This window comes from Pezoporus occidentalis, unplaced genomic scaffold (assembly GCF_034315485.1).
Source record: "Pezoporus occidentalis ecotype Australia unplaced genomic scaffold, CSIRO_AGI_Poc_V1 ctg4, whole genome shotgun sequence".
Classification (NCBI taxonomy): Eukaryota; Metazoa; Chordata; class Aves; order Psittaciformes; family Psittacidae; genus Pezoporus; species Pezoporus occidentalis.
The window spans coordinates 5160400-5171075 of record NW_026915724.1 but is presented as its reverse complement, the minus strand read 5'-3'; the positions used below and the strand labels follow the sequence as shown (position 1 = coordinate 5171075).

General features: G+C 36.7%; 1 protein-coding gene across 6 annotated transcripts in view; it reads right to left on the bottom strand.

The window, feature by feature from the left end:
• Window positions 1-1452: 1452 nt before the first annotated feature.
• ARMC1 (armadillo repeat containing 1) overlaps window positions 1453-10676 on the bottom strand; it is a 30662-nt gene continuing 21438 nt past the window's right edge. For 5 of the 6 annotated variants that reach the window (XM_062633290.1, XM_062633291.1, XM_062633289.1 and 2 more), the window contains 4 exons: window positions 7911-8100; window positions 4384-4500; window positions 4220-4294; window positions 1453-3683 (listed from right to left, as the gene is read on the bottom strand). In XM_062633290.1, the coding sequence (XP_062489274.1) occupies window positions 3492-3683; window positions 4220-4294; window positions 4384-4500; window positions 7911-8100 (574 nt within the window). In that variant the 3' untranslated portion in view covers window positions 1453-3491. The remainder of the gene's footprint in view (window positions 3684-4219; window positions 4295-4383; window positions 4501-7910; window positions 8101-10676) is intronic. The other variant, XM_062633293.1, reaches the window with a different exon arrangement.

Sequence of the window (10676 nt, the reverse complement as noted above, 5' to 3'; positions counted from 1 at the left end):
TTTTTCAGCCCTATTCAAAACCTGCATGTAAAGCAGGCTGAACAAGTTAAGCAATGCCTGCTCTGTGAAAACTACAAGAAATAGGACAATTTCTTTTTGTAGCAGCTTTATATTAAGCTTTAGAGGAATCTTAGCAGTCAGTCTCACCCCCGAGGCTAATTAGATACTGAACCTCACTGAAGAAGTCTCCAGTGACCCCACCACCCACCCCCTTTCACCAAATAATGCGCTCTCAACTTTTCCTGAAGAATTACGTTCAGAATCCAAGATGGGTTGAGAGGTTATTCTCAACAAATAGATTTGTTCACATTTTAGGAACTCAGAATAATTAGGTACAGATGAAGAAAGAGGAAAGACTTTATCACCCAGCCTTCTGCAAAGTGAATACAGCAACAAACGCAGCTGCTCAGAATTTTACTAGGTATGTTTCTAAACTCCCGTAGCTGACAGCTGGAGTGTTCTTCTCAGGCAAAAAGGAGCACCCACAGTTTATTTTACATTGAGGCAGTTCCAGTACTACTTCACACCTGCCAGTTTGCATCTGCCTAGGTGTTCAACGTTTTCTTCCGAATTAGCCCCACGCACTGCTCTCCCCATCAGCTTACGCGGCCTATGGCAAAACTCAGCCACAGCAGCTATTTTTGTATAGAATAAGCTGTAGATGATTGGGGAGTGGGAAAGCTGAAGTATATTGTATTTCACAATACTGCAGAATGCTTGCAGTGCTTTGACAGCTGTTCGCAGGGCACAGTTATAAGCTTCAGTTTTGCCTCTACCTATCCCATAAGCATTTACTCTTATGAAGAAACATGGTAGTGATTAACCTATTATGCTGTACATGGCTGTAACACTACGACAGTTCAGGAGCTTAAACCATGAGGCACGCAGTGGCTTCCTCGGCAGTCAAGTACTTTGCAACCAGTGCAATGTGATACCAGTGCTCTGTCTTCCAGTTCAGCTTCTTTCTCGAAGCCTCTAATTTTGCAGTAATTTTATTTTGGCCATCTCCTAGGTCAAAGGGCTTTCTTACCCTTCATTTGACCCCTGAGAAAGAACAAGCATAAAATTAACAACTGTGTGCTGTGTCTGGGGTTTTTTTTTGCTTTTTGAAAGTAAGAGGTTTCTCCAGGAATGTTGGTGGTTCTTAATTCGCCTGATGAAAGACGCATCCGCACAGCATCAGTTATTAAAAAAAACCCTAATCTCCAGAAATTCCCCTAAGAATGAATTTGAGACTTTGTACAAAAACTCAGTTTAAAATGAAAGCATGTTCTAAACATGCACAAAAGCCATACTGTGATATGCAGCAAAGGCCTCACTATGACCAGACATTTGCACTCCTCTGTCAAAGATGAAAAAGATGTACCTCTAATACCACTAACAGTTTCAAAGAACGTCAGAACATTTAAAAAGGCACCAGCCCTTTAAACATTTAAAAAGGCACAAATCAGATTTTGTTTAGTTATATTATCCTTTATTATTTTACAATATATTTCAAAAACTTTTACAGATGCCTTATACTGTTCTACAAGAGCTGCAATACTGTCATAAAAGCACACCTACAGACCAAATGCACAAACAAACTGTAATACCTACTGGTATTGAACCATTAATATCCAAAGGGTGCAGTCTTTTAGTAGAGATGTGCAATAATGCAAATGCAAACAGATGTTAATGCAGAAAAATAAAACTCTGCATTCATGGCTATAGAACAGAGGACTTTTCAAACACATTTGGTACTGTAACATTCTAGACAGCCAAATGAGTAGTATTACATATTTAAAGCAATACATGCCCTGGAAAGCCTTTATTTTCAATCTGTGCGTGTAAACCTGAATCAAAAATAAACTAGATATATTAAAAAACATGAGACATCTAGTCTGCCAACAAGCTTTTCTCTTTTTTTAATCCTAAAATGACAACTAACTTGGGTGGGTGAACTCTGACCTGCATTATTACTTTACATGATCATTTCCTCAGCATTTCTGTAGTATTATGACAGCCTGTGATTTATCTTTTTTTATTCCTTGTGCATAGGCCCAAGGGAGTAACTTTGATGTACTGAATTCTTTTTCTGAGTCTCCAAGTGGTAAATATAATTAACATTATAGCAAATACATTACCACAAAAAAGCATTGTATAATGAGGTTATTTTATAACATTATTTAGTTCTCAGCTGTATTTCTCTGGTGTAACAAAGCAGTGGCACCGCAGTTCTCAAGCACTGTGTATTGAATCTTCTCACACAATGTTTACTAACAGCTCAGCCAGATGTTATTCTCTGTCTACAAAAGTTCTACTTTTATCACTTCTGGTCACAGAAGCTACCAAGACATCTTTAAACCTCTACTGTCTGTAAGTAACAGGGCAAAGGCAATTGTTTGCATGATTTTAAGTCTATCCAAGCTGATGGGAGTCTCACAAAAGATATTAGGAGGGAAGAATAATTACATATCATATTTGTTAGGTAAAATAAAAAGGGTTAAAGTCAATTTGTAAGTGTGGCACTGTGGCAAGAGGCATTCAGTTCTGCTTTACTCTTCAAGTTTAAAGTTTCAGTTACCATCAAATGTTTCCTAACAGTGAACACCACTTCTTAACCAAATACAGTCTACATCCCTCTATTCTTTTCAGACAGAGCTGCAATGGGTCATCACTACATTAGACCACAGCTCTTTTTGCTACACTCTTCCCAGCTAGCCTAAACAGCAGGCAGTGGTATTTATTAGTTATATATATATATATATATCAGCCAGTCACAGCCATCATTACAAATATGTTCTAGTTTATTTACTGTACAACGTATGTATACATATTTGTTTATTCAATCCCTTATTTCTTAATCTCAAACACTCCAGTGGTTAAGGGCAGACCGGAAAAAAATTCAACATACATAAAAGGGTGTAAGTTTCAAGTCTGTAGTGAGTCTAGTTTAATAGCGAAAGGGGAACATCGTGCTCACACTGTGAATGTGGCTGGCAAAAATAAAGGCAAAAAAAGAGGCAGACTGTATTTTTCTCTGGAGTCAAAATCTACAAAATTTAACAAAACAACATTAGTCCAAAGGGAAGCAGAAATAAAAAGGGCATTTTATTTAATGCACAGCTAGAGCTATTAAGAATTTTCTTTCACAGAGGCCCTGAGACTTGAGTTAAACGGATTCTTCCTACCATGTGTTTCATGTGAAGTCAAACTTAAAGCTCTATATGGATAAACATTTGGTATATAACAGTGGACCCATATTTAAAAAGTGAAGCAATAAAATCTACAGGGGAAAAGAAAAAAAGAACAATTTGATTGGAGGCCTCTGTCCTTTGACCCCTGCCCTATCAGGCTAAACATCCAATAAAATGTAAAATGCAGCATACATTTGCTTAATCTAAAATTTTCATGATGATTTATTGCAAATTGCACTTGGCAGTTCACCACACCAATGGAAAACTGGCCCCCCTGTTGGTTCATTCACACAGTCTTTTAACACCAAAAACAAGTCACCAGTAGAAAGATCTTGATAGAAAGTTTGCTGCCGTGCTGAGCCAGCTTGCTGCACCTTCTGGGTGTGACCCAACACGAGACACTGCTTTGTCCTGTTCCTTAGTCGGGCTTTCGTCTTCTGGTAAATATTCAGGTAGATCTGTATTCTGCTCTACTTCCACTGGAGTATCTTGGAATGGAACTAGCATCTGATAAACCACAATAGATTAAAATTATGTCAAATGTTGTAACTTAAAGAATGAATGGAAGTTACACAGATACTCAAGACAACAGGCATGTATTTTGTGAGACTCCTCCTCATCCTCCTGTACAGAGAGAATACAAATGGAACCTACTAGATATATGGAAGCTACTACGCTTAGAAGACACACAATAAAAGCTTTGGCTTAACACGGAAGAAAAAGTATGAAATAAAGGCACAGCCCATTTAATGTAGATGTGAAATAAAAACACTTCAGCAACTCTGTTCACTGTGATCCTTTCCATGTCATTAAGGAGAGAAGCAATTACAGTATTTTTGTCCTCCTAAGCAGGAAGTTCTGTAAAACTGTTCTATGCATACATGTCCTGACATAGGATACCCTTTATTCTCCTTGTACTGTATGTGTAGCACGCCCACTTACAAAATGTTGCCTGGTATCAGATGCTGCAGCACAAAGGTGCTGGTATTAAAGACACAGCAGAACTAAAATGATAAGTTAGTTTAGAAAGATACGTATCCTACCTCCTCACCACTTTCACTTTTCACAACTTGCTGTGCCTTCATAACTTTGGTTGATGCTATTGCCGTTGCCAATGCCTACAAGCACACAGGAAAAAAAAAAAAAGAACAGTTCAGTGTGACAGAACACAATACTGGAAGGATCTGGAGTGTTATTGAGCGCTTACCTCTGCTTTCAAGTCTGAGCGAATTCGGACCACGCACCTTTGAACCGCCATTTGAAAGGTAAAACTAATAACACCTTTAATTTTCAGCAAGGCTTCTTCACAAAGATTCCTTCGAGACTGAAAAACAAACAAAACCCCCACAACTAAAGTACTTTCATAATACACAATGGCTAAATGCTCACAACCGATTGTTAAGGAATTCCTGTATGTCTGAGGGCAGGTGGCTAGTCAATCACATCTTCAGAAAATAAAACCTTAGACCTCCATTTTAGTGCACAAATATTAGATCCTCTTGCCACCAAAAAAAAAAAAAAAAAAAAAAAAAAATTGCTTACTCTTTAGAAGTCAACAAAGGATGGAATCAACTGTAAATAATTAGAGGAAAGTGCTGAAAAGCAAAGAATGTTTTTCTCCGTATGATCAGCTAAACAGTCCCCTCTGGTTAAGTTCTGATTGACTGAAGTGCTCATTGATGAGTAGTTAGTGTGTAAGTTGCTATTTATCAGACACCTTGCCTCCATACTGACTGAATGCATCAAAGCAGCTGTTGTATCTTTCAGCTGCTTTATCTGTGGCAGCTCACAGACACCACTGCACAGCATAAGCTAAATTCTTACTTCAGAGAGAAAATATTTGGTTGGTAACCCACAGAATGTTACGTTTAAAGCAAGTGACATCACCTACTGTGCTGTAACATTACATTGACCTGTACTAGTTGCATCTGTTCCATTTTATCTTAGAATGTTCTGATTTTTCTTCCCTTTTAATATTTGCACAAGATGGTTATAACAAAAAGGATTAAAATAAACTTGGAGAGACTAATAGGACAGAAGGGGAAAATAAGAAAAGATGCACTATACCAGAAATAAACAGTATCTGTGATGGCCTTACACAAAGTTCGAAGTAATGATGTATTTAAATTTTACTGCAAATTTCTGCAAGGTTTTAAATAGCAAGTTATTTCAAAGCATATTTATATTAGTTATCATATAATCATTGGTCTGTAGTTGGGATAATTTTCATGCATAAGTAAACTAAATTCTTTTACTCTCTGTAATAATTAACCAAAGCAGTTTTTAGCACTTTAGCATATATATTGAAACAATTCATTTGTGTAAGTTTACGTATTAAAATAATTAACATTTGAGAATTACAAAAGATAACTTTGATAGACAAGCTGCCTGGCCTACACACAGGAAATATCTGATAGCAAAAACGATAGTTTCAACTTTCACTCATGAAAGACAGCCTACTTTTGGAGAAAAGCGGCACCACATTCATAGCTTATTAGCCTAAAATAATTTATACTTACGCAGGCATGCAGCAACTCTGTATAGAATTTGGCTTTTTACCCCGAGATCCACGTTAAATCACAGGCACCTCAGTTTAATTTGCAATGAGGCTTTCAGTGATCAGGTAACTGGTGAATGGCTTCTTAAAGACAAAACTTAGGTCCATACAGACTCCTTAAAAAGCTGGAAGCGTGGCAGCCACCAGCCTTGCTGCAGAGATGTCTTTGGCAAAGTATGCCTAACTGTAGCAGCTAGGCACAAACCCCCGCAGCACACAGCTAGACATCTTTCTGCATGGTAGTTCTGACGCATGCGCACAGGGCAGGGCAGGTATAGCGTAGGACAGGTGAAATGTAGGTTCCCATACCCTAACAAATACTAGTAAAATGTACAGACTAGAAAACTTATTGAGGGGGACGCCACAGAATCCTGAAGTACTGCTTCATTTTTATTTTTTTTAAAGCTTATCATCAAGTTGACAATTTGATCTTGAACAACAAATGACCTTTCCCCTCCCTTCCTGAAATAATCAGTATCTGCTATTTAAGGTTTCAAAATCGACAAGCTTTTATAGGATTTGCAGTCATTCCTGACAGCAACTCCATTTCAAATCTAAATAACAAAACAAAGGTAAACTGAGAACACAATGTTTACAGCTCTGTGTTTACTTAATATGCCTTTTAACACTTGTATGCCCCACCTGATATTCATTGCTTGTTAGGCTGTAAATAAACTGTGGAATGAAACTAAACTGCTTTTATTGTTCCCATCCTTCATCACCTTCCCAGTCCCAACTTACCCTGACATTTATAACACCATTATAGGGTTGTTTAACTGCTAGGTGAGCACCTGGAGTATCACTAACATTTCTTTAATCGTCTGATGAAATACAGAGCTATACACACTAGCCATCTCCAGCCAGCGTACAGTCAGATTTTTCTTTTCTTCAACAATGAGGTAAGAAAACATGCTGGTGTGCTCTAGGCAACTACAGGAGCCTGCAGTTTTGCTCTCTGGAGTTAAGTATCTGATGCTTTTTCAGAATACCTTTGCCTCAGCATTTAAGAGAGAAATGCCACACATCTCACCGAGTTCCATTTGTCGGAGAGTACAAAGAAACACTTTTAAGACAGAATCACACTATAACCAGAATATCTAAATTCACAAAGTAGAAGTGAATGAGATTCCTTGCTTGGAGATACCTGTGAACAAACAAATCAACTACAAGCTTAAAAACAAATCAAACCAAACTTAACAAGAGACAACCTACTGGACTGAATTAAAAAAAACAAGTCAAACCCCGCTTCAGAGTACAAAAGCCAATGGTGTTGACAAAGCACTGCCGTTCTAGACAGAGTAAGTGCTGGAAGGACAAAACTGTGAAAAATATTTACTTTGTATAAAGTGAGCTAGAGCAGCATGTTATTTCTAAATGAATTAACTATGGTCTTATGAAAACAGTACGATGCGTATGCTGTTGATGAACTGGGCCTGTGGACACGCTTACTTGGCAAAATGTAAAGCAACAAAGCAAAGGATCAGGTTTGATCATTTAAAATGGGTACAAAACTGAAGATACAGAGTCCGGAGGGCACTTGTGGATAACATGCTTAAACAGTCTACATGCTGTTTGGCAGCCGTAAAAAGGCAAACATGGCCCTGGGGTGTTATCTACAGGGGTATGGTAGATAAATCTGTAGAAGTTATTCTGACATTACATAAAGACTCAGCGAGACCTCATTAACTCAAATGCCATTCTGGTCACTACAGTAGAAAAGATCTCACAGATAATAAAAAGATGCAGCAAAACCAGCTTAAGAAAACACAACACTGCTACATTAAAAGTAGTAAAAACTGTCTAAAATCTGTCATAACTAAAAGGAAACCTTTTAGTTTAATACAACTGATACAACAAGAAGCTATTTTTAAGTAAAACTGGTGAAGATACCTTCTTTATTCCAAACTTTCTTCAAAAAGGAAAGAAAACTAGGAGAGGTGGAAACACACCACTGTTTTAGAGTAATTAAAAAAACATCATGGAAACTGCCTTAAAACATCTTTAGATATTCTGACTAAGCTCAATTTATGCAAGACTTTATACATATCTTCAAAATACGATCCACAGAAATTGCTGACGATGATGCCACAAAAGTAGCCTGAATACATTATTTCTGTGGGCAAATTACATCTCAGTACAGCATGCATTATTTACATAAACACTTAAGATTTCCTTACCGAATCATCAAGGCCATCTATATGCAAAACCACTGTCTTGGCACGCTTATTTGTGCTGCCGAGGAAAAACTGTGCTTTCCGTCGACGATAATTCATCTCATTCACATTGTCCATGTCTGACATGTTGGAAGACTGAAGGATATCATAGACTTCAGAAGCTAAAAGTTTAGTCTCTCCTGGTGTAGTGGTCCTTAAAGAAAAAAGGGATTAAAATTCCTAAATATTTGGGCTTACAATAGTAAGCTCCAAACAGCTGCTGGTTATCTCCTTGCAACTGGAATACTCCACGTGCTACAGAAATACAGTTACACAGTCAACACATAGCAAAATCTTTAAAAGGGGAGAGAAGAAACAACATAAAACTATTTCTATTCCCATACTCCAATTTTTATGTCACTCTGTTAATTCTAATATCACTATAAACAACTCTGTGTTCTCAAACAACATGAATACAGTTTACATCAGTTTGACAGCTACAAAGAAAACACTTTGCACAGAGCTTTTTTCTTTTTAAACAAAAGATCTCCAATCGCCTTGTGTTATCTTTCATTTCCCACCTTCCTTGCTACATAGTAAAACTACTTTCTCTGTAGAACTGCAATTTTTCCAAATGTTTTCTTCTCCAAAAGATACAAGGCATCAACAGCAAAGCAGAAACATAGATTTTCTTAAAGAATCCAAAAGTTATTTCTGATTAGACTAAAAGTTATGGTACAAACCATATGGTAAGCATTTTTTTTTAGATAGGAAGAAAAGTAGATAATAGACCGAATATATATTAAGTTCTTATGATTGATTAAAACTAACTTTAGTAAGGTACTAATATAAATCTGTTGTCCATATTCAGTCCTGTTTTAATTATGCCAGTGATTTAAAGCTATGTGCAGAGGCAAAATTATTATGGCATCAAGTTGCAATTAATCTTAAAATGATGAATGACAGCTTTGCTGCTCTGTTTACCAAACACTAAGAAAGTAACAAGTACCTTTAGATTTATTTTTTTCCCCATTTTACTTCCTTAATTACCAGACATTAAACACATTTTTCCATTCTACCATATGGACAAGAAAGAACACTGAAGCAGGCATGTTAGGAGTCCTCAACTTGTGGATGTCCCAGCTAGCCTTTCTTTTTCATTTTCTTCTCTGCACCTTGTTTTGAACAGCACTCGGAGAAGAAAATGTGAGCTCTTGTGAGCATGCAATACGTTGATAGCATTCAAAGAAAGAAAGGAAAAAAAGAAGTAACAAGCAAACAACCAAGACCTAAAATAGCAAAGCATTTCAGCATATGTTCAATTTTAAATACATGCTTATGTTCTGCTTTCCTATGGTGAAGAAAATGCTTATGCTAATTCACAGAAACCAGGGCTGGGAACTCACAAAGACTGCAACTTCAACCTTCCATAATTTATTAGATAAAGTAATAGAATAGATGGTAAAGCCGTGCACGCTGGTGTCCTGAGGTAGTAATAAATTAGCTTGTGAAAAAGTGACATTTTATCAAGATACTAAGAAATTTACCCACCATTAGCCTTGGCAAATTCTTTCAACAACAAATATCCTGTCTGTATCAAGTGATTTACAACAGAGGACTTTAAAGCTTTGGTAAGTTTAAGTACAGTTAACTAAGAACACTGTTGAAAATATCACTATCCCACCTACAGCACCCACTTTGCTGTTGGTAAGTTTTTGTATGAATACAATTGTACTATTGCATCCCAGAGTTAAAGAAAAAAAACCAGAAAGACAAATAAGAAATAAAATATACTTAATACTAGCCATAACATATATACCTACACAAAAGAACAATAATTTGAAGTTATCAAGGCATCAACAAACGTAAAATATGCAAATGTCTAAAAGTAAAAAACCAGTGATTTTCATGTGTTTTATGCTCCAAACATTATAGCTGCCATAGTTCTTTGAAAACTAATGACCTAAAATTAACTGTACTATTGAAACAAGACATTGATTTGAAAACAGAAATTTAAATCTGCTCTCACTTGATCCAAGCATTCTACAATATTCCTAAAACAAGTCTATACAGGTAAAAATCATACATACGCACACACTCACACACAAACAAGCTACTCAACTTCCTGTATTTTCCCAAATAGAGGATTAATAGTATCTACCACTAAGTTAGAGGCGATAACTCTACTTACCCTTCTTACATAATAAATGTTAAAAATACCAAACAGAAGATTACAAGATTTTAATCTTATATAAAGAGAATCTGTTGAAAAATAAGCAACCAATAATAAGCAGTGTGAAACTCAGACACTACATTACAAGGGCAAGAACAACAGATGTCACATATGAGTATCAGATTGCAGAACAATCCCCAATAAAGGTATAAGCCAGTTTTAGTCTGCAGAAATGCAACAGTACCCTTTCAGCACCTCAGTTAAACCAAAGATGTGCAAAATCCCACACAAAGCCTTCTACAATTTTTAGTGTACTGGTAAAATGAGTGAACGTAAGTTTTGCATCAATCTGTTATTCTTTCATTAATTTATACAACAGCTATAAAAAGACTAGAAATCTTAACATCACACTAAATATAAGAAGAAATTTTTTACAATAAGGGTGGTGAAACACCCACACAGGTTGCTCAGAGAGGTGGTAGATGTCCCATCCCTGGAAACATTCAAGGTCAGATTAGACAGGGCTCTGAGCAAATCTGATCTAGTTGAAGATGTCCCTGCTCATTGCAGGGGATTTGGATCAGATGACCTTTAAAGGTCTCTTCCAATTCAAACTA